The 25,585-nt window shown below is 38.8% G+C and overlaps 1 protein-coding gene across 1 annotated transcript; it reads right to left on the bottom strand.

Moving 5' to 3' along the window:
* Positions 1-6,622: 6,622 nt before the first annotated feature.
* Positions 6,623-24,117, bottom strand: LOC103604381 (zinc finger protein 260-like). Its single transcript, XM_008588942.1, is given in 8 exon segments — positions 6,623-7,067; positions 7,320-7,459; positions 7,461-7,580; positions 7,652-9,183; positions 10,833-10,942; positions 11,186-11,312; positions 20,762-20,820; positions 24,037-24,117. Coding segments are annotated over 8 exon segments (2,247 nt in total). The 5' UTR covers positions 24,098-24,117; the 3' UTR covers positions 6,623-6,969.
* Between the last annotated feature and the right edge of the window lie 1,468 nt (positions 24,118-25,585).

The following is a 25,585-nucleotide window of genomic DNA, read 5'->3' as shown; positions in this document are numbered from 1 at the left end:
AAACATGTTGAGGTTATTCAAGAATATATAAGTGGGTTAAAATCTGGAATGCACACCATGACAAGCCATGGAGGCATTTTGGATGGTCAGAGTCAGATTTGTCATCAGTTCATTGGTTGAGATACCATTACTGAAAAATTTGTTTTGGGAGCATTTGTCTGAATTAGTGTATGGCAAACAATGTCTAATGATCAACTTTGTTACAGAAATGTGTGTTCGTACAAAGCTGGAGAAGCATGGAAGAAGTGAAGAGATTTCTTTTGAGTGTTTAGAAGATCCTTGGAAAAACTCTTACCTCAGACAAGCAAACATGAGCCCCCCTTTTTTGTGTCTTTTCTGGTTCTATTTTTCTGTGTATTACAGAAATTAATTTCATTAACTTTTACATTTCCCCCTTTTATCAAAAGCTTTATTTGAAATCATCATTGATAAATAAGTCTAATGTCAGATTTTATGTGTACCCTGATGCTAAGATGAACATGTTCCAGTCAGCAGATCTGGTCTCAAATTGAGAGGTAATGAACTTCTGTAAGTCAGCGTCAGGAGCCTTTTAATTACATTTGAGAAAAGAAGAGGCTGGAGACAGTTCCTTTTCAGCCTGGGGTGTCTGGATTTTATCTTTAAGTTTAATTTATCTACTTTTAAGGTATTGGTTATCATCTCAGAGCACTGCACAAACACTATTTTGTCAGGGATGGCATTTCTGTACAGATTTAATAGATAACGAGAACACAGTTTAAAAAAGAAATGAAAAGTAAAAATGCCAGCAACATGACAATTCCAGGTTGTGTAATGGTTGTAAGCCATCAATCTAGACTTAAAGGCATTCGACTAAATAAATCAAATGACAATGGAGAACTAGGTGAGGCTTGCAGTACCCTTGTGGCTTGTTCTCTTATTTGATGCAAATGAATCTCAATTGCCCCAGAGTTTACTCAGGCACAGCAAGTAGTGTTAGCAATAACACAAACAAAACCTTCCTGAGCTAATAATCAAGAACAATTCTGTTATCTAAGACTACCTTGGCTAGAGATGTTAATGTGCTGTTGCTCAAATAGCCTTTACAGTGGAATCTGCAAAAATTCATACAACAGCAGCTAGATTTCTTTCCATTTCTATCAGTGGCTATACTCTATGTGGTTCAAGAGACTGCTAAAGGAAGCAAATCTAGAATCCCATAATTCACCAAGCAAAACACACTTGACCCCTTGATGTAGTGGGAACTATTCCAATAAATATTCCAGTGGTCAGCTTTAGACTTATTATGTATTGATAACAGAGCAAACATTCCAATCCACATTGGCCTCCTGCTGTCCAGCTGACTAAACATTTAGAGGCCCAAATAGAAGTATCCCACCCACAGAAAGAAATGTACCTGATGAGTACAGAATTATCATATGCAATGAAATTAAACCAGGAGTTAGTTATACTACTACATATTGCTAATGATGACTCCTTTGGGGATTGGTTTCAATAACAGTTAAAAAATATCTTGGGGAGACCCAAGGAATGTTTTAAGAAGGAAGAACCATTACACATTTCTAGGATCCTGAAACTGGGTAAAGCCTTAGCTTGACTCTGCCTGTGGCCTGGGCCAGAGTGCATCCCAATCCTCCTGATCTATGGACTGTTCACATTCTGGTTCCCCGAGGCAGAGGGGTAAGGCCTGAGACCAACTCACCATGAGCCCAGAGGGTCTAGAACCCATCAGATGCTCAGAATAAAAAAAAAAAAAAAAAAAAAAAAAGAGGGTGAACAAGCTGGAATCCAAAGCCAGGCAGTTCCATGCTATAGTCCCCACTGTTTTACTTAGAAAAAGAAATGTAAGTTGAGGCTATGTGTAGTTTGTCCACTTATGGGCACACTGACACTTTTGACAGGAATATGTTAAAAATTCTGAGTGTGCAGAAAGTCAATCAACCTGGTCTTCAGTTGTGTGTACTTGAGGTAGGTTTCAAATCTCCCAGTATGCATAAACCCAACGAAAGTCAATGAAGGGAGTCAAAGTGTGCACTTCCTGGGCACAAATACATTGAATTAAGTACAGAGATTTCTCCTCTGGACAGGCTTCCACACCAGGTAGGTCAGTCACATGATGTGGCTAATGAGAGAGGACCACCCAGGCTTTCAGACTGCAGAACATGGTTTCTATGGAAGAATGGGGAATACAGCATGGTGGACCAATTCTACAGCCAGCCTGAGACCTTGAGCTACAAACCTAAAACTTGATCTCTCACTTTTCTATCTACGTAATGGGGTTAATCACACCTGTGTTTCACATGACAGTCTCATACACTATCAAAACAACTTTTACATCCAGTGGAAATTAGAGAATACACTGAATAAGTAAATCACACGTACAAACTGGTATTTGGTGTATCTTGTGCTTCTGCACAGAAAATGAAACTAAGTGAGGTGACAACAGTGGAATATACTATAAAGCAAATGTACTTCACAGGGCCTGGTTTTCCAAATCCTTGTAGTTTCAAATATTGATCTTGCAGAGGACTGGAAATTTTCCTCAGGCTATAAAGTCTAATGTGTAAGATAAAGATTTGTGGCACAGCAAGGTTGCTGGCTCAAGGACAGACCAGTTACTGGTTGTTATATAAAGGTTCTGGAAAATTGTGGAGGGAGAAGGAATGTTTACTAAGTTCAAGCTTTTGTTGATAGGGCCACTTAATTGTCTAATGGAATGTCATCTGACTTGTTTCACTGAAAGTTACCAGCCTATATTGTTAAACTATAACTCCACCTATGTTCTCTTCCTGTAACTTCCTGGTCTGGAAAATAAATGCAGGAAGAGAACCACAATTCAGGTTTAATTTCCTAAGGAAGGGATGCCTCTCGCTGGAGGGTCCCAGGAAGATTAACCACATAGGGGTCTTCTCACTGCTCAGAAGAGATGGGCTTTGAGTAATCCTTTGCATCTCTGTCAGGGGAAGAGGGGTTGTCAGGCCTTAAAAACTAACGCCACCTTAAGTGACATTACAAGCAGCGCCATTATGGGCCCACAAGGGCATATTAATGTGGCAGCCTAAGATGGCACCGGGAGGAAGTAGGGTGGGGGTGTCTGTGGGAACCTTGCCTAAGCCCTTATTGGCCAAATACACACTTCCGTGCTCAAGGTTGTAATAGCTAGGCATTGAGACAGGATGCATGCTCTCTTGACCTTTAAGCTGATAAGATTAGGTTAAAACCTCCCCTTCCTATCTGCCTATAAAAGCCAGTGCTTGTGTGCTAATAAAAGGAACTGCTGCTTGACAGAACCCCCGCCGCATCTGAGTGTCCTTTAACTGGGCTGGGGGGCCAGCTGTGTGCTCACCTCTCTTCAAGGCTCTCTTCCCCTGTCTCCTTCTAAAGGGGACTAGAGGGAAAGAGGAATCCGGGCCGTTCGCTCGCTCACCAGAAGGAATGAGGCTAGGGCTGTTCGGGTCGGCCGCCGGTGGCAGACGCGACAAGGGGTGACAAATCCAAGGGGGGTGAAGCAACAACCACAGACTCAGAGTAAATATCTGCAAACTGTATGTCTGATAAATGGTCAATATCCAAAACATATAAAAGACTCAAAGTACCCAAGAACAAAAAAACAAATGGCCCTATTCAAAAAATGAGCAAAGAACCTGGATAGACACTTCTCAAAAGAAGACATGAAATGGCCAATAGAAGAAAAAAGTCCTCAACTTCGCTAATCCTGAGAAATGCAATTTAAAAACCATGAGAACACTTCACACCTGTTAGAATTGCTACTGTCAGAAAGATGAAAGGAAACTGTTCACCAGCATGTGAAGAAAAGAGAACAGTTGTACACTGTAGGTGGGAGTGTAAGTTAGATCATTTTGCAAAGTAGCATAAATTTTTCTCAAAGTGCTAAAAATAAATCTACCATAAATCTAAAAACTCCACTTCTGAGTATATATTCAAATGAATTGAAATCAGTCTGTCAGAGATGTCACTATTCCAATGTTCACTGCACCGTTATTAACAACAGGCAATGTATCAAAACTATAGAAATGCAGATCTATGGGCAAGTACAACCATGCACAAGGCAATACACAGTGGAACTGGGATTTACTCTGTTGCCCCTCTTAGTGGCAAGATACAAACATAGCACTCCATCACTGCAGATATAAACAAGACATCCTGAAGTACAGAGTATGTGCTACACACAATCATATTATGTAGTCCCACTTAAAAACATGAGGAATAGGAATAAAGGATACATCTTCCTTTCAGACACTACTTCACACTAAATAGAATACAATAGATACTACTGTTTATAGCAGTTTAAATGATTGCATATTTAACCTCTTAACAGTTATGTGCCTAATCTGTGCATTCTCATGGAAGTATTTCTATTCAACCCACTGACTGGCTCTGTGTTAGCTTCAAACATGAGAAAAAATTACATTTACCTAAGAGAGGGTTTTGTAATAAAGGCCACACAAATTTGCTTCCAATAGGAGAGGAGGAAGAAAGAAAGAAGCATAATACTTTAGACAATAAAATTAATAAAATATAAAGTGGCATTTAATGTCCAAAATTCTGAGGTAAGTCTTCCTGTCAAGATGGCAGAATAGACACCCCCCAGTGTCATTTTGTCCAACAAATCAACAAATTTACAACCATTAAAAAATGACAGCCAATCTGAGGCTGCGAGAGCTCAGGGGAAGAGGAGAGACCCATGGAGTTCATGAAGACAGGAGAAGCCACAATGAGAGAAAGGATCACTCCCATTTTGAGCCCCAGCCACTTTAAGGCTGGAGCTGGTGAACCCATGGAGAAAGATGTCAAAAGCCACAGCTGTGCCTTTTGTGAGAAGTTGCTTGTAAGTGGCAGAGAAGAGGGTCTTAGTAGCCCCCAGGACAGCAAGTCCACTAACAGAATTTTTGTTGACCCATATAGGAGTGAGGAGCCAGAGAACAGAACAAAGTAACACTGAGAAGCTGGTGAGTCATGACAAGGGACCACTGCATGGCCTGTCCTATGGGAAGTGTTTGGAGTGTGGGCGGTTGGGGAGATGGGCTCAACAGAGGAACACTGCTGCAAAGCATAGACAGCCGATCTGCTCTCCAATCAGCATAGGATCACCCAGTGTAGTCTGGTCAGAAGTATAGAATTGCTGGGGTTGCAGTTTACTGAAAAGACTCCAGCCTAGACCAGAGTTTTCACACAACCCAGGTGTACCAGACCTCATGAGACCAAGAGTATAAAGATTAAGTACAACTTATAACACAGAATAGGTAATAAACAAAATTCTGATGCAAGTCACACTATTATCCTATGTGCAAATATTTCCTATCTGTAGTTGTGCTGGCTTGTGTCAAGATAAATTTTTACAAATAATACTTATATGCATAATGCAGCATACTTGAGGCTGTTTTGTGCATTGTAGGCTGTGTAGCAGCATCTCTGGCTTTTTTCGACTAGACCTTCTAACTTCCAGTTATGACAGCGAAAATGTCTTCAGACATAGCAAATGTCCCATGGTAGGCAATATCACCACTCATATTTAACTGCTGGTTAGATAGTCAAGACGTTTAAAAATAGTTTTGATCCTACGTTTATCAATTCTATTTGAAAACTGGCTTTCACATTAAATAAACTGATAGTTTTCATCTCAAATTATCTTATATAAGAATGAAAGTCATGTTGAAAGCTTTGACACATTAAAGGTATTGATGAAGATAAACTTATTGTCACTGTTCAATGATAAGTCCCTGCCTGGTAAGGTGTTCCATATTTATTGCACTGTTTCTCTCCATAAGCAGACTTGGGTGCAAAAGGTGACAACACAGGGTCCTCTCCTATGTGAATATTCTCATATTCAAGAACTGGTAACTTCTCTCAGAAAGTTCATAAAGTCAGCACAGCGTGCTAACTTGTGTTGTAACACAAAGAGATCACATATGAAATGGCAAACCACAGTAAGCATTTCGTAAACAAAGTACGAATAGAGGATGTGTGGATAGAGTTGGAAAGAACTATGGTTTCTTCAATTCAGTCTGTCTTAAGTTATGGTGGATTTCTCCCACCTATGGCCCCCAACTCCACCCTAGGAGTCATATGCTCTTCAGTCCCAGAGAACAAGAGTATTCAGAGACAAATGCATGAACTTTTTTTTTTTTTTTTAACTGCCTGGCCTGGAAGTTGCCTGGAAGTAATGTTTATCACCTGTATCCATACTCCCCTGAACAAAACTAAATTACATGGTTCCACACACAATAGCTAACGGCTGAGATTGCAGGCATGTGTACAAGAGAAAAAAGTTGTATTTTAGAAAATACATACCCAGGTCTAATCCACAGAGAATTTCCCACCATGTATATTATCTCATGACTGCTGCAGTGAGTTCTTTTTACTTTTCCTTCATTCTGTCTCTCTCTTTTTTTTTTTTTTTCAGTGGCTGGTCAGTACAGGGATCCATAGTGTTATCAGCATGATGCTCTAACCAACAATACACTAACAATAGCCATCCCTGTAACTGCTGAAAAAAGATGTTTTCACAATTATTGACCTCCTTCTATATCTGAGGGTTGCACATCTGATTCAAACACTTATAAAAATTGTTAAAAACCAAAAGAAAAAAGTATAATACAAAAGCAACACAGTACAGCAACTATTTACAAAGAACCCCTTCTGTATTCAGTAATATATATATAAATATTCTACTCAAGATGAAAACGACACAGAAAAAAGTTCATAGGTAATATTGAAACAGTACACCATTTATAGAAAGTGCTTCATTATTTGCAAGTGTTTTCATCAACAGGGGCTCCTGGAACCAAGGGACAGTTGTGCATTTATAGAGCTTCTTCTTGGTGTAAGTTCACTGATGAAATATGAGGAGTGATTTATGGCAAAACCTTTTATAACAGCCATTACATTAATTGGGATTTTCCCATGTGTGAATTTGTTGATGTCTGTTATGGTGAGATCCAGTAAACTTTTTCCACATTCCTTACATTCTCATGATTTCTCACCTATGTGAATTCTCTGATGGCTGCTAAGGTATGACTTTTGGCTAAAAGTTTTTCGGCAGTGTTTACATTCATATAGTTTCTCACCTGTGATGAATTCATCATCTCTGATGAACGCTGAAGTTTGACTTTTGGCTAAAAGCTTTTCCAGTACTTATATTCTAAAGTTTCTCACCTGTATGATTTCTTTGATGAATGCTGAGGGTTGACTTGTAACTAGAAGCTTTTCCAGTCTTTACATTCATATGGTTTCTCACCTGTGATTTCTCTGATGAATGCTGAGGACTGACTTGTAATCAAAATCTTTTCCACATTCTTTTCATTCAGATGGTTTCTCACCTGTGTGAGTTCTCTCATGCTTGCAGAGGCTTGACTTTCTGCTAAAAGCTTTCCGACATTCTTTACATTTATAAGGTTTCTCAACTGTGTGAATTATCTGATGACAGTGGAGGCATGATTTTTTGCTAAAAGCTTTCCCAGTCTTTACATTCATATGGTTTCTCACCTGTTTCAGTTCTCTGATGACTGCTGAGGTTTGACATTTTGCTAAAAGCTTTCCCACGTCCTTTACATTCACACGGCTTCTCACCTCTGTGAATTCTCAGGCCTGCTGAAAAATGACATTTGGTTAAAAGCTTCTCCACTTTCTTTACATTCATATGGTTTCTCACCTGTGACTTCTCTCATGCCTGCAGAGCTCTGACTTTTTACTAAAAGGTTTTCCACAATCTTTACATTCATATGGCTTCTCACCAGTGTGAATTCTATGATGAATGCTGAAGTATGACTTTTGGATAAAAGCTTTTCCACAGTATTTACATTAATATGGTTTCTCACCTGTGTGATTTCTCTGATGAATGCTGAGGGTTGACTTATGGCTAAAAGCTCTTCCACATTCTTTACACTCATGTGGTTTCTCACTTGTGTGATTTCTCTGATGAATGCTGAGGATTGACTTGTAACTAAAAGCTTTCCCACATTCCTTACATTCATATGGTTTCTCACCTATGTGATTTCTCTGATGAATGCTGAGGTTTGCCTTTAGATTAAAAGCTTTTCCACATTCTTTACATTCATATGGTTTCTCACCTATGTGGTTTGTCTGATGAATGCTGAGGGTTGACTTTTCACTAAAAGCTTTTCCACATTCATTACATTCATATGGTTTCTCACCTGTGTGAGTTCTCTGATGAATGTTGAGGTTAGACTTTAGGCTAAAAGGTTTTCCACATTCTTTACATTCATATGGTTTCTCACCTGTGTGCGTTCTCTGATGACTGCTGAGGTATGACTTTTGGCTAAAAGCTTTTCCACAATCTTTACATTCATAAGGTTTCTCACCTGTGTGAGTTCTCTCATGCCTTCTGAGTTGTGAATTTTCACTAAAACCTTTACCACATTCTTTGCATGCATATGGTTTCTCACCTGTGTGAGTTCTCTCATGCCTTCTGAGGTTTGATGTTCTGCTAAAAGCTTTTCCACATTCTTTACATTCATGTGGTTTCTCACCTGTGTGAGTTCTCTCATGCCTTCTGAGGTGTAACTTTTTTCTAAAAGCTTTTCCACATTCTTTACATTCATGTGGTTTCTCACCTTTGTGAGTTCTCTGATATAAAATGTGGGTCTCTCCTGTGTGCATAATCTGATCTTTAGTCAGTTCAGATTTTTTATAGAACACCTCCCCACATATACCAGATTGAAAAGTTTTCCTTTCTACCTGATTTATTTCTTGGGCAAAGACAGCTGACTTACCACAGGCTTTCCCATATTCATTATATTTATAGGTGGTCTCATTCATATTAATCTTCTTAAGTGTAAATATCATCGGTTCTGTGTTGGAAAATTTCCCTTTTGCACAATATTCTAAAGGCTGTTGCACAGTTTGAATATTGGGATGCTGACTAAGATGTTCATGATGTCTGGGCAATTTTCCAGTAGTATGATGGTCATCAGGTTTCTCTACGGCAGGCATCTCATCGGGCTCTCTACGAAGAAGTGTATTCTGACATATGTAAAACTCCTCATTTCCCTTTTCTGAATACTTTCCGTTATTTATAATCAGATTTAAAACATGACATGAATTCAAATAAAATGATTTTCCTAACACAACACTCTCCTCAGCTGATGAGTTGCTGTTGGTGATTACAATTTGCTGCAAGCATCTACCATGACTTTCTTGGTTCCTCTCCCCTAAGTCATCTATCTGGACATCTGAAATGACAAAAAAAAAAACTCTCTATGAACCACACAGAATCACATCTCATTGATTGCTCATGTAAACACAGAAGTGCCTTTCAATCCTAATAACAAAAGATTTTATAAAAAAAAAATATTGAATATTGGTTTCATGAGTTCATGGAATTTCTTCTTACTGACAATGTAATATTATACTAATATGTTTTCTAATGTTATATCATGTTTTTCTTTACTTCTTTGTTAACCTGTAAATTTTAATTTATGAGTAATTAAGTATTTTTATTTTCTGCCTTCTTGTAGTTTTCAACCAACCACCTTTCATTTCTTTACACCATTTACTTTGTTTTATTTTTACAACAATGTGTATCTCCTGCTGCTATTTTCTCATTATTTCACTATGAAGATGGCTAGGTTTTCCTTCATCAGCTACTATCAGGTACAGAAGTGAGCCAATTTTTTATCACATATACAAGACCTTGGCTGAGGATAAGGATTTTGCATTTATGTTTATATGCTTTAAACTCCTCCCTTAGAAAATGGCTATAGGGATGTGGAAGTTTTTCAAAAAATAAAACATCCTTTTCTCCACCATAGATAAAGATACCTTCCTCCAAGCTTTTCATTTAACTTGACTTCCTGTTTCACATAAACCATTACAATAAAGGAAACGTCAGTTCTTCACCCTAGACATCCACTTCTGTTCTAAAATATTTGGTTCTGCATCCAAGGCTGTTCTTACCATCTTTGAAATATGTTCTTTTGACTCCTTAAATCAACTTTTATTCCACTCCCAATTCCTGGTACATGGAGCACCACCTGATAATTCATTTCTTGTCAAATCTTTTATTTTGTGCAGTGAAGTTTAGGTGGCCTTTATTCTCAACAAATGAGTCTCCTGCACATTTCTCATTTTTGTTTTTTATGAATGATTTTCATTAAAAAAATCAGAAAAATGCTAACTTTGAACTCCACTCCCAATCAACAATCTTAAACCCTCAACATGGAACCCTTAGTTCACGTGGCCTTGGTACCCAGGATCTCCTGGTTTTCCTTCAAAGTCACAGTCCATGCATTTCCATTCTCCCATGTAGGGTTCTCCTCAGCTTCATGATTTTCAATGTGGTGGTACAAGGCTCACTGCTGTACCTCTTTTCCTATTTTCTTAGTGAACTGCCATGCAATACCCTGCACTACTTTGGGAATCTGTAGAGTCCCCATCAGAACAAATGCCCTCACCAGATGCAACCCCTTGAACTTGGAATGCTGAGCCTCCATAACAAACTTGTAATAAAAAGAGTCTTTTCTTTATAAATTACCTAGTTGCAGGTATTCTGTCAGAAACAACAGAAAACTAACAGATAAAATGTGAAAAAAATGTACATGAGAATTGAAGACACAAGCACATCTGAAAATGTTAAGAAAACAAATAAAAATAAATGTTAAAGAAGAGAAATGTAGAATTAGATTTGGGCTACATATAAAACAGATTCAGCAAAATAAAATATTGAGCTACACATGAGACACCCCACCTTGGAGATTATGTAATACAGTATTGCAGATGAGCCATCCTCAAGTCTGGGACTTGGGGGAAAAATTGCTAGAAACAGGTGAACACTTCCAACATCTAATGGGCTTTAATTTTCTTGGCTTCTACACTGTATGCACTGACACATCTTGCAAGATCTGATCTGGGCACTCTTCTATTGTCCATGGCTCTGCTCCTTCTTCTAACTTGACAATCACCTCAGCTTTGTTAATGCAGTGTTCTGTTAATGGGACATAATGTAGGACTTTGTACAACTGCTAAGTCTGATACTTGGAAGAATGGCAAGAGCTCAGCTTCAGAGGCTGTGCAACAGTGGCCAATTTGAACCTCGTGAGAAAGAGAGAGAGCACATTTTCAAGAAATGTAATCTTACCAAAACAGCATGAAGCCCTATAAATGGTTCCTATATTTATGAACAAAAAGAAGCTGTTTCTTCTGAAAGCTACTGGGGAGTTTTACTCACTCAGTGACACCAGGTTGCTGTAGGTCTCCAGCATCACATCCCTATACAAAGTCTTCTGAGCATCATTCAGGTCCTGCCACTCCTCCCAGGTGAAGTCCACAGCCACATCCTCAAATGACACCAACTCCTTTAATGACAGATCATTCTCAAGTCAATATTGCTAGGTAACAAAACAGAAATCTGGGAGTTCACACTTCTGTGTGCACATGTGTCTTACATAATATGCCATTTTTTTGTACTCCATAGAATGGGAGGAAGAAAAACCAAAGGACAAATATCCTGGTACTGTAATAAGTTATCAATTAATGAAAATATTACAAAACTTAGTTTATACCTTAATATCCTTGTTGCCAGTGATAAAAGTGTGAATAAAATTTTTCTTTTCCGAGGAGAGTATAAAATCATGAAGACCTAAGTATAAATACATAACTCAAATACTGTGTTAGATGAACAAATTTAAACACAAGCTCATTATAGTCTGGCGTAATAAAGAAATAAAAAATATACCTTTATTTTGTATTCAGTTTGCACTTCACCGATATGACAAAGATGTTAAACTCTCCCATGTGAACTGCATGGCCTCATGAATATGAGGCAACAGCAAAAGTCCAGTCATAAGAACACAAAGAACACACCCTACATTAATGGAACTACACACAGCAGAATGTCTGAATGAATGATCTTGGGTGGCATAAGAAAAAAACAATATTGAAACAAGTGATTATAGAATGATTCTGGACTTAAATATGGGACCTATTTCAAACAGTAAAATATTTTATGTAGTTAACGTTTTTTAATTATGTATGAATTAAAAGTACATAAAAAGGCATTCCAAATTTCCTTCACACGTGCCAAAGGATTGTTGTGTCCACACCAGGGTGTACACTACAACTTTCTATACCACAGGGAGCAAATAATGTGGTCCTGTAAGTACATAACTTTATTTGCATTTTAATAGTCATCCACGGACTGGCCCCGTGGCGCACTTGGGAGAGTGCAGCACTGGGAGCGCAGCAGCGCTCCCGCCGTGGGTTTGGATCCTATATAGGGATGGCCGGTGCGCTCACTGGCTGGGCGCGGTGCGGGCGACACCAAACCAAGGGTTGCGATCCCCTTACCGGTCACAAAAAAGGACAAAAAAAAAAAAAAATAGTCATCCACTACAAGGAGAATGGAAAAGGCTTATAGGGAGAGTGAGATGGAAAAAGAAAACAGGGTGACAGACCAACTACATTACAACATGGAGAAAAAAGCACACAGAAAAGAGACAACACTATAAAAAAGAAATAGGGAACAAAAAAGCAGAAAAAGAATGTGGTAGTAATTTGCTGTGCAGAAATTGAAGAGTTTTACTCTCAGGCTATCTACATAAGCAAAGCTTGGTATGTCCTGGCACTGCAAAGTTTGAAAAAATGGGAAAAAATGTAAAGAGCAAAAGTGAAACAGATTTGAATACATCATACTTGAAATAGCTGTGGAAATGTCCAAGTGGCAATTGGGTACATGATTCCAGCATTCAAGAGAGAAAGTTAAGCTGAAAATACAGATTTGAAAAGTATTAAAACTTCCATGTTATCTGAAGACATCAGAGCAAATGAACCTAAGAGGTTAAAAGTAAAATAAGAACAAGTACAGAATCTGCAGAAACACTTCATCTTTAAACGTAGGATAGAGGGGAAGAAAAAGTGGTATTACATCATAATATAGGAGTTAGTTCTCCCAGAGGACAATTCGTAATGTGTATGTGCCTTACAACAGATCATTAAACTATTTGACACCATGCCTAATAGAACTTCAAGGACAAATAGAAGAATCCACCATCAAAACTGGAGATTTCAACACCCTCTATCAAAAATGGACAAATATAGCAGACAGAAAACCATAAAAGACATAGTTAATAACATGTTAATAACATGATCTGGATATAATGGATATCTACAGACTACTTCTTTCAACAACAATAGAATAGACATTCTTCTCAAACTCACGTAAAAAAGACACTAAGACCACATTCAGAGCCATATAACATACTTAAGCAAAATTAAAATAATAGAAATCATACAATATGTGCTCTCAGACCACAAAAGAAATAAATTAGAAAGCAGTAACAGAGCAATAACTACAAGACCCCAAATAGAGTGGTATAAAACAACACACTCTAACACATGGGTAAAAAAAAAAAAAAAAAAAAAAAATTGAAAATATTTTTAACTAAATGAAAGTGAAAATGGGGCTGACTGGTTAGCTGACACCAAGTTGAAGGATTTTAATTCCTGTACTGGCCAGCCACCAAGAAAAAAAAAGTGAAAATGACAACAAAATTTATAGGATACAGAAATAACAGTGTTTTCAAAAAATTTTATGGCACTGGATGCATAAAAAAAACCTAACACACATCTAAAATCAATAATCTATGTTTCCACTGTTGGAATCGAGGGTGAAAAAATAGCTAGTTAAACTGAAAGGAAGGAGGAAAAAATAAATAAAAACTAGAACAGAAATAAAATTGAAAAAAAGTCTGGAGAAAAAATAAACATCTGAAAAACTGATTGCAGAGCTGGGGCTAGAGCTCACTGCCCCCCTCAGCCCATTATCCAGACTGGGTAACGAGCCCTTCACGTGCAGGTCTACAAGCTAGGTAACAGGAAAAGGTTCTTGGAGCCATGGGTGAAGAAATAATAGGCTTTATTTCTAGATGTGAGCTCTGCTGACCAGCAGTTCAGAACCACTGCCTCACACAGTGAAGAGCACACACAAAAATAGCAACAAGCAAAAGGATACATGGGCATGCATATGCACTAACTCTACTCCCACACAACTTGTTTACAAAGGATATGCTGCACCACACCCAGCCGGACCTGAGGCAAGGGGGCCTGACTAAACTATTTTCCTCACAATGATTCTTCAAAAAGATCAATACAATTGATAAGCCTATAGCCAAACTAACTAAAAAGATAGTGAACACAAAACAGAAATTACTAATATCAGAAATCAGAGAGGACATTGCTACAGATCCTGTGGACATCAAACAACTAATAAAATACTATGAGCAACTTTGTGCACACATTTGGCAACCTACATGAAATGGGCCAATTGCTTAAAAGACACAGTTTACCAAAAGATACACACAGAAACACACAATGTGAACAGGCCTGTATCTATTTTGAAAATGAGTAAACAATAATATTCAAAACAGAAGTGTTCACAGGAGATTCAGGCCAACATTTAAGGCAAAAAACATACCAACTTCCAAAACTCTATTGCAAAGAATAGAAAATGAAGTACTTCCCAACTCACTATATGAGGAGAGCATTACCTCAGTACCAAAACCAGACAATGATATGAGAATAGAAAACCACAAACTGCTAACTCTCATGAATGTACATGCAAATAAGATCAATAAAATATTAGCAAGCCTTATCCAACAATGTCTAGAGAGAAGTATGCACCATGACCAAGTGGTATTTAATTCAGGTAGGCAAGGGTGGTTCAACATATGTAACTCCAATTAATGTAATTGATAATATGAAAGCACTAAAAAGAAAAACCAAAAAAATCACAGGATCACATCAATAGATGCAGAAAAAGCATTTGAAAAAATACACCATCCCTTCATAAAAATTCTCAGTAATCTAAGAATAGAGGGGAACATCACAACTTGATAAAGATTATCTACAGGAAACTATACCTAACATCATCCTTAATGGTGAGAAACACAAAGCATTCCCAAATAATCAGGAACAAAGCAAGAATGTACCCTCTTATCCCTCCTCCAACACCACACTAAAAGTACTAGGTAGCACAACACAAGGAAATTGTGGAATATACTAACATTTATAAAGCAAATATATTTCACAGGGCCTAGTTTCCAAAGCCCTGCAGTTTCAGTTTTAGCCTAACTTTTTGGAATTACGTATAGAAATGTTAACCTTGCAGGCCAAGCCTGTGGCGCACTCGGGAGAGTGCCACACTGGGAGCGCAGCAGCGCTCCTGCCGTGGGTTCGGATCCTATATAGGGATGACTGGTGTGCTCACAGCGCTCACTGGCTGAGCGCGGTGCGGCCAGTCTCAAAAAGGACAAAAAAGAAAAAAAGAAATGTTAACCTTGCAGGCCAAGCCTGTGGCGCACTCGGGAGAGTGCCACACTGGGAGCGCAGCAGCGCTCCTGCCGTGGGTTCGGATCCTATATAGGGATGACTGGTGTGCTCACAGCGCTCACTGGCTGAGCGCGGTGCGGCCAGTCTCAAAAAGGACAAAAAAGAAAAAAAGAAATGTTAACCTTGCAAAAGATAGGAAACTCCCCAGGCTAAAGTCTCTGACATAGATAAAGAATTGTAACACAGCAAAGTTGCTGGCTCAAGGATAGACAAGTTACTTGACTGATATGTAAAAATACTGGGGAAATTGCTGCAGCGGAAAACACTGCTTGCTTAGATCAAGCTGTTGCTGGTGGATTGACTTAACCTTTTGCAAATTGCATTATGGAATGTCACTGTGTTATTTTGCTGATGTTACCAGCCTCTATTGTTAACCTATACTTAGCCATAACCCCACCTATGTTCCTTTTCAGTAACTTCCTGGCCTGGAGAATAAATGTGGGGAGAGAACACCAGTTCATGGTTAATTTCCTAAGGAAGGAATGCCTATCTCTTGAGGGTTCCAGGAAATTAATCCCTTCAGGTTTTCTCACTGCTCAGAAGAAATGGTTTTTGAGTAATACTTTTTGCATCACCATCATCCCATGTGATGCAAAGAAACAGGAAATAAAAGATTTACAGATTGGGAAAGAAATATATAAAGCTGTCATTAGTTGCAGATGATATGATTATCTGTGCAAAATATGCTAGCAAGTAAATAGAAAACTTCCTGGAGTTAATTACTGATTACAGCAAGACTGAAGGATACGTTAATATACAAAACTCAATCACTTCTATACCCAAGCAATAACAAAGTAAAATTTAAAACAGAAAACAATACTGTTCACATCAGCAACTCAAAAAGGAGAAAAGAAATTGAATATCATCTACCTCATAAGAAATTAACATCAAGAACACATTTTTAAAATGTGTACAACAAAACAACTAAACAAATAATCTGGTTAAAACATAAGCAAAGGTCTTCAACAGACATTTCTACAAAGATGATGTACCAATATCTAACAAACTCATGGAAAGATGCTTAACATCATTAACCATTAGAGAAATGCAAAACCACAATGAAATATCATTTCACACCCAATAGAAAATAACAAGTATTGGCAAAATTGGAAACTTTGTACACCTTATGTTAGTACGTAAAGTGATGCAGCCCCTATTAAAAAAAATAGTACAGTGATTTCTCAAAAAATCAAAAATAGAATTACCATAGGAATCATAAATCCAAGTTTTGTGCATATATCCAAAATAATTAATAGAATCTCAAAAAGATATTTCCACCTCTGTGTTCATAGCAGCATTACTCACAGAGTTAAGAGGTGAAAGCAACCCAAATGTTCAGCCATGAATGAATGGATCAATAAAATGTGGTATATACAACGAAGTAATATCTAACCTTAAGAAGAAAGGAAATCCTGACATATTCTATAACATGGAAGCTTGAGGACATTATGCAAAGTGAAATGAAACACTCACAAAATGACTATTGTATGGTTTCACTGATGAGTCAAATTTTTAGAATCACACAGTAGAAAAGTGGTTGCCAGAGGCTGGGAGAAGGGAGAAATTGGGACTTGTCATTTAATGGATATAGAGTTTCAATTTTCCAAGATAAAAAACTTGTGGATATCTCCTGCACAACAGTATCAATATGTTCAAACCTACATAAAGGTTAAGAAATGACTTAAATGGGAAATTTTATGCTATATGCTTTTTGCCAAAATTAAAAATGATTTATTTTAAAAGTCAATAGCTGACATGAAATATCTTTAAAAAAGAAATAATTGATAAAAATTTTTAAAAAATGAAAAGCAGAGGATTAAAAGGCAGAAGAGGCAAATACAAATAGAAAATAGCAAAATGTCACAGTTAAATTCAACCTTATCAATCATTACTTTAAATGGAATTGCATTAAATATTCTACTTAAGGCAAAGACTGTCAGATTTGATAGGAAAGTAAGACCCAAGTATGCTGTCCAGAGAACTACACTTTAAATACAAAGAAACAGACTAAAAGTAAAATAATGAAAACATATCTACTATAGCAAAACATTATGAAAAGATTAAGTGGAAATATTGATACCAGCAAAAAATATTCAAGACAAATTATATTACTAGAAATAAATGGAACACTGAAGGACGTGGGCCACAGTACCACCTACCATAACGTGGAAAATGGAAAGGGTATCTCACCATCTCACGTGTGTGCCAAAGGAGACTTTGGGGCACAATGGGAAAAGTGCAACCTGGCCTCCTCTCTCTGTCACTGAGAAAATAAAAGTATGTTCAATTTTCAAACAGAATTTAGATAAAATATGAAGGAGCCAGGACTTGCTGTGTTTGAAATAAAACTGTGTTTCGATCCATTTATGGACGGTAGCAAGGATCAAATCCAGTGTTTTCCAAAAAAGAAGAAAGACCAAAAATATTTCTAGCATTCTAAGTACTTTAGGGTCTGACACATAGATAGTGCCTAGTAAACAATAAAACTTCTAAGGAAATAGCCACCTTGGAGAGAAGGGGAGGTCAGAGAACAAATGGACTGACTCAGAATGTGTGGAGGTAGCATTGCTCTGATGTATTTTAGCCCAAGGAAAACCCATGTTTTTATGGCAGTGATTAAACCAGATAATTTCCTGTATCAAAAGGCCTGAGTCAAAAAAGAATTAAGAAAGGTTGCTAGATCTCCCAACATATAATAACCAGAAATAGGTAAAGAAAGTCAGTCAACTGCAAACCCAGGCATTTAAGGAAAAGAGATATTGACAGAGAAGGATGAGAGCCCAGAAGACAGTGAAGAGACACAAAGCATCTTTTCCAGGGACCAGGACTGGTTCCTAATGAAATACTAAAGCAGGTGTCTGAGGGGAATAAGTAACTACTCAGACCAGTGCTGTCACTTCTCACTAATCCTGTCTGAAGAAAAGTGGACACATCGTCATGCCCATCTGTTTTCTGTAAGCTGGGTGTGTATTAAAAAGATGACAGGACACTGGAGCTCATTTAGTTTGCTTTTTCTCAACTGCACAATGATAGGATATTTCTAGGGTTCTTGAGAGGGGCAAAGTATATTTTGCATGTGGTAGAAATTTATGGTCAGAGAGCAGACTGTGGTCTATTAAACAGTGCTGCAAAGTCTTGCTATTCCTTTTACTGAGAGGTGAAATCTAATTGCCTTTGCCTTGAATCAAGGCTGGTCTTATGTGCTTGACTAAGAGAATACATTGGTAGAGACGCCTTGGTGTCTGACTGGAGATAACAAGAATCCTTGCAGCTTCTGCCTGGGCCTCTTGGACACTTGTTCTGGCAGAAGCCAGATGAACGTGACTACCCTGAGAATGCCACTCTGTGAGGAAGTACAACATGGCCACAAAGAGAGGGCTGGATGTCTGCTCTATGTTTCCAGCCACTAGGATTTTTCTGGCTCAGAGCAGAGACATTGTGTAGCATCAAACCCACACCACCCTGTCCAGTTTACTGACCCAAAACATTGTAACATGTAATAAGATGTTCTTATTTTAAGCCACAAAGTTTTGTGATACTTTGTTGCATAGCAGATCACTGGAACACCAAAAAAATTATTAGAGACCTTAGGTAGTGCTTTGATTTGAAACATGAAGAGTGTAGGTTCACACTGAATATTAGATTCAAAACAAAGAATGAAAGCACTTCACATCTTATCTTAGGTCTCAAACTACAATTGTGAATGTAAATGTTCAGTTAACTGGTTTGTCAGTTTTTGTTCTTAACTAGCTGTTAGCTACACTTCCACTTTAAAAACATACTGATGACTAATGCACACATCCACTTTTCTCATTTGCTTATAAGTGATTACCTAAAATAGAAGAATAAAATACAATCCATAAGAAAGTTTAAAAACATGATGGGTCTTAAAACTACAAACAGATAACTGTATATTAATAAAAACTACAAATAGAATCACTGTTGTAAATTTATCAAAGCAAAAGGTAGACATTATGAGAATTTGTACTTTCTGTTTTTATTATCTCATGTCCTTCTATTTACCATTGTTCAAACATGTTCCAATAACTCTTGAAGACTTTCTCCCCATGGACTCCTAAGGATGTCACTACAGGTGCTGGCTAGAAGCATAGGTCACCAGGGACTGAACCTCATAGCCCATCAAACATTACCTTCAGGTTTTTACAAGAATGATATTTGCAATGGAACAAAGTTACTGTCTTTTGAGTACCAACATTTCCCCCTATACTGGCAGTGTATATAGAAATTAGAATAAAATGAAAAGACCAAACAAAGAAAAGTAACAGGAAGTAACACAAGTTAAATTAGACCCAAGAAACAGGGAGGAGTCCAGGAGAAATCTCATTTTGGTGACTTATGTCAGTGGTTAGGTGGTAGTGATAACACAAAGAAGAAGGGGAAGTGTTTTTAATTTTAGATTTGTTGACCTTGAGGTGATGTTTTGGTTTTTTCCCTGACAGCTGGCTGGTGCAGAGATCTGAACCCTTCACCTTGGTGTTAATACACCATGATCTAAACATCTGAGCAAACAAGCCAGCCCCTTGAGGTACATTTTGAATAGCTACAAACAAGCATTCAATACAGTCCTATGATCAAACGACTAGGGAAGAAGCACGACCTGGAGAGAAAGAAGAGTGCAAAATACAGAGGACTGAATCCGTGAAAAAGAATTTCACATGAGAAGAACAGGGTCCAGGATGAAGCACTTTGATAAGCTATGTTATAAAGAACAAACTGAAGAATTCAGGAGAAAAGAGCAAAAACCATCAGTGAAGTCATGAAAGAAACTAATTAACACAGAGGAAATTCCAGGAGAATACTGTGAACCATAGTTCCAAATGTAGGAGAAGCCTCAAGTTAGAAAAAGACTAGAGAATAGTTATTGGATTTGACTATAATTTAGGTTATAATTCTGTTTTATCTATGAATCTTAGTACAGTCTTCTAAAGCCATCTGGACCTAGATTAACTTTAGAAACTTTATAAAAACCTTACTAAGCAACTTGTGCCTTAGAACCAGGTAACTATTTTCACTGCAGAAAGCAAGAAATGTTTATTTCCAGGTAAGCAGTGAAAAACTTTCTGACATTGATGGTGTTGCAGAATTTGGTGCCATCAAGTCTTCACATTCCTATAGAATTTAGCAGATTCTCTTCTCAGGTTCCATTCCAGTCACGTAAACAAGGTGTCTGCCTCCTTTCCATGACATCACAAAGACTAGAGAAAAATTTTCATACAACTGAGATGACTCTGAGGTCTTACAAAGTGCTATATCTATGTGTTAACTTTATCTTATGAATGTACATTTCTTCCAAGTTGAGTTCTACTCATTTGTACTTTTCAATTTTAATTTACACATTCCATAAAGCTCATGTAATACAACAAAATAAGAGTGAGTAATAAATAACCAAAAAACTTACCAGAGATTTATTAATCTTTTGTTGCTCTTGTAAACCCATAGCACACTCTGGCAGCATAACTGGGAGCAAAGAGAATGGAGTGGATTAAGGAGAGAACTGTTGTGGCTTGGCTCTAGATTCTCCTTCCCAAAACTACTTATTAGCTGAAAAAGACAAATAAGCAAAAAGCCTTCCTGTGAGAGAACAGTCCTTCATGCCTCAATAAGGGGCAACATGGACCCCATTAAAGATGCAGCTACAAGTACATTAATAGCAACACTTACACAATTTATTTTGGGGTCAGTGAAAACATACATAGCCTACTGACTTAGCATGAATCAACATTACCTAAACATATAACTTAATACCTTAAACCAAAGAAAAACACATTGTGACATCACTAAAATTAGAGTTGTAGAAATAGTTTGGCTATATTAACTGTTACACTATTAATATGTTAAGTTCACATGATTCCAGAAACATGTTTCCATTACAACACATCTTCCTTTTATGTACCTAAATATCTGGATAGTGTGCATCTTGTAATCCAGCACATGTTGCCCATGATTATATAGGTAAAAAAATACACATAACGTATATTTCTTCTGGTACACTGATCTCCCTGTACCCAAGCCCTCATACAGCATGCTCTGAGAATAAACTAGTCCTTGTTGTGTGACCTGCTTTGGACAGTGGCATGTTAGAAAATGTCACACAAACATAGGTTTGAAAAGTACTGGCCATTGGTGCTTCTCTCTTAAACATAATCATACTGTGAAGAAGACACAGGGCCCAGCCAAGGGTTGGAATAAACCACAGGATGTGTGAGTGAAGTCATCTTTAACCAAACAGCCTCAGTCAAGACACCAGGTGACTAAATCCACATTTGTAATGAAGGGAACACTAGAATGAGAATAGCCCGGCTAAATGCACCCTAAGATGTGGATCCATAGAACTTCAGAAAAAGAGAAAAAGATGGCTGGGTTTTATAAGCCACCGGGGTTTGATTTGTTTCTTACATAGCGAATGCTGAATCATACACCTAAGTCCCCCAAATTCAAGACATATGTAACAAAATTATGTGGGGGAAAAAAGTCTTAACTTATAAGTCAAATACATTCAATACACCTTCACAACCACAGGTAGAAGTTTTGAAAATCACAATGAATGTTAACTACATGTATTTCAGTGAAGTTTCTAGCCCTAACAGAGGCTATGTAAATCATCAAAAACAATTATTTTCACATCAGTAAATTAAGTTGTAAGTTTTGTTTTGTATTGGTTTTTACATCACATACAAGTTGTTTACTTTAAAGACTTACAACTTAAAAACAGTTTTCCTTATAAGTGAGTAATGCACTCTACCAGGGTACTTTCAAAACTTTTGGGGAAAAATAGAATGAAAAGAGAATAGAAATCTTTCCATGAACTTTTTGAAGCACACAAACTTTTTTTTTTTTTTTTTTTAAAGATGACCGGTAAAGGGATCTTAACCCTTGGCTTGGTGTTTTCAACACCACACTCAACCAGTGAGCGAACTGACCATCCCTATATGGGATCTGAACCCATGGCCTTGGTGTTATCAGCACCACAGTCTCCTGAGTGAGCCATGGGCCGGCCTGAAGTACACAAACGTTTTAATTACATTTAAGAAATTGGTTTTGAGTAGAAGGGAAGGGCAGCCTAATTTCCCCATTTTAAGTAATGTAAAATTGCCTCCAATATATTCCTGCAAAAGTTATGATTTTAAAGAATAGCCCCCTGACATTAAGTGGGAAATATATATATATTATCTACCCTTTGAGGTGACATAAACCAAAGAAAGTACTGGAGTTAAAAAAAGATAGACATGCTTAAGGCAATGTATGTTAAAGCAATGTTTGCTCTAAATTGACTTCAGCATTACAAAAATAATCTCAGAAATGAAAAAACATTTGTTTTGACTTAAATGTGGCAACATGGAAAATGCTAGCGAAAAAGTCAGGATGTGTAAGATCAACAAATCATGTGATCCTGGGTAAGTCACATTCCTTCAAATCCACTTATTTACACTTTTCTTACAAGGTAGAAATATGGGGAAAACCATTCCTGAATGACCAGAAAAGAACTGTGAAGACAGAGAATCATCAGCACATCTCCAAATGCCAAATTTGGTGATAGGCTGGGTTTGAGAGCTCAGACACTGGGAACAATGAGGGAAGATTGAAGGAATGGGAGTGTGGTCAGAGAGCACTGCAGACAGATCCTCTCAGCTGTGACAGGTTATTACTGCACCCCATGGAACACCTTCAAACCCTCTTCAATAAGTAACACCTCCTGGTCCTTGCCTCTCTTTCTCAGTCTGATTCACTTCTCCCTTCTGAAAGTTGGCCCAAACCTTCCGATACCGTCCAGCCTCAGATACCCATTGAATGAGGTATTATCAGCCAACCCTGGTGCGATCTAAGCACTAGACACAATCACTGTTTAGACTGTGCAAAGCTCGGATCCTCACTTTCTGGGACTCTTTTGCCTCTGCCCTGAAGCAGTACTGAGGGGGTTCTGGCCACAATGATGCTCTCCCAGGTAGGATTCCTATTCACAGGACACCGTCCATCAAAGTCTGTCACACCTCCTTCATTCCAAAGAAAATGGGACCAACATCCAGTCCCCCAATCTCCTTCCTAGAACTCAATGTCCTGGAAACAAGGTTGTGTATCAACTTCTGTAAATTCAAACCAGGAGCGCTAGGCAGGCCGCACAGTGCAGGAGGGACCAGAAACGTGACTTGCTTAAGAGACACCGAGCCACCCCACGACCGCAGAAGCCACAGAGTGACAGTCCGCACACACCTCACAATCCCAGATTCACCTCTGGGATCTGGAGCATCACGCTAATGTCCACACGCTCGCGGTACAGATGGTGAAGTGAACGTCCCATAGGTCGGTACCAGGTTCCTGATGGGGCAGCTCGAACGTGACCTCCCCACACCTCCCAGGCTCGCTGTCTTCAGACATCCCCACCCACGTTCCCGTCGCCACCTGGGACCTGAGCAGCCATCCTGGGACATCTGGAACCGGCTTCTGCACACCCCGCAGCGCCCGCCCTCCTTCCGGCAGCGCCGTCCTCTGATGGAACCGTCTGGAAAGCGCAGCTCGGGAGCCCCTTCCCCGGCCCGGCCCAGGTCCGCGCTCGCCCCGCACGTCAGGCCCCACCCGCCTGAGGCCCACAGCGCTTCTGCCTGCAAAGTGCGGGGACACCGTCTGCTCCCCGGGGCCCCCGAGGCCCGCGGGCTCCTCTTTCACCCTGGCGCTCACCCTCAAGGACGCACAATCCAACCCCAGGATCTGAGGAGCAGCGCAGGGACGTCCGGGACATCCGGAATTTCCAGACAAAAAAATGGCGGAGTGGGCGATCCACACATGCGCAGAAGAAACCCAGAAAGCCCTTCCCGTAGTCCTGCGCAAGTGTCATCATTGCAGAGGGAAACTACATTTCCCAGATGGCAGCGCGAACAAAGCCGCTTGTGTAGAGAAGGAACTTGGAGCAGCTGTTTGGTGCCCCTGTGCTGGTGACGTCACTGGAGGACAAACTACATTTCCCAAAAGCCTCTGCTGTCATCCTTTAGGGACTGAAGGAGAAGATTTTGTTTATTTTCTCAACAGGGATTCCTGCTACCAGGAGAACAGGACCTGATGGATCAAGACTGGTCTCTTTCCACGTTATTACGAGGTGGAATTCTGATTCTTTACTAAATCCTGGTTTGACAACCTGAGGCACTGTGAGAAAAACAGGGAAATTCGAATATTGGCCAATTACAGCATGATATTAATAAGTAATTTGACATTTTTAGTTGTCGTGTAGGTATTGCTATTCTAGAACCCACGTTTATTTTTGCAGATGCATTTTAGAGGATGAAAAAATCATGCACCTATTTTCCTTTAAATGGTTAAACAAGCGAGAAATTTATACGGTAGCTCTCTTCCAAACCATTAGAAAACGTTTGTTCTCGGGCCGGCCCATGGCGGACTCGGGAGAGTGCAGCACTTGGGAGCACAGCGGCGCTCCTGCCGCGGGTTCAGATCCTATATACGGATGGCCGGTGCGCTCACTGGCTGAGCGCGGTGCGGGCAACACCAAGCCAAGGGGTGCATCCCCTTACTGGTCAAAAAAAAAAAAAAAAAAAAAAAAAAAAAAAAAAAAATGTTTGTTCTCATCCAATACACTAATTTGTGTATCTTCAATGTATTGTACTACACAGTTGGAAAAGGTTTGTCCCTCTCTCCCAGATAAAGAACTGGTTATTATTACAATCTATAGATGTGACCCCATTAAATTCTAAATTTTAATCCTACAGCCATTGCAGGGCAATGAGCCATGTTTTTGCCACCTGAAACAGACTAACACTAACCAGACTCATAGTAACCCAGCTAATGTGAGACCTTGGTTTCTGTCTCATGTTGTGAACACCCCGTTTTCCCCATGGGTGTCCCTATATTCTTACTACATACCACTTACTTTGCAGCAAGGACACCTGATACAGTGTGTTTCATATTAACACTTCATGCACTTTAGGATTCATATTTTGAGGCTTGTCTGTACACAGAAGTTTTAGTTCTATAAATCGGCAAGGCTGGTAATTAAGATTCAGATGGGAGTTCCAAAAGGAGGTCACCTCGATCACTCTGATCCTAGAGAATCTGGTTCATGTCTCTCCTCTAGCTTCTGGGAGTGTGCTGACAATCTTTGACATCCCTTGGGTTGTAGAATCATCACCCTAATGTTTGCCTTCATCTTCCCATGTTCTCCCCGTGTAGTCTGTACACAAATTCATCCTGTTTATGAGGACATCAGTCATACTGGATG

Source organism: Galeopterus variegatus, unplaced genomic scaffold (genome assembly GCF_000696425.1).
Source record: "Galeopterus variegatus unplaced genomic scaffold, G_variegatus-3.0.2 Scaffold5109, whole genome shotgun sequence".
NCBI classification, from domain to species: domain Eukaryota; kingdom Metazoa; phylum Chordata; class Mammalia; order Dermoptera; family Cynocephalidae; genus Galeopterus; species Galeopterus variegatus.
The sequence above is the reverse complement of the archived record's forward strand: the minus strand, read 5'-3'. Positions and strand labels throughout refer to the sequence as shown.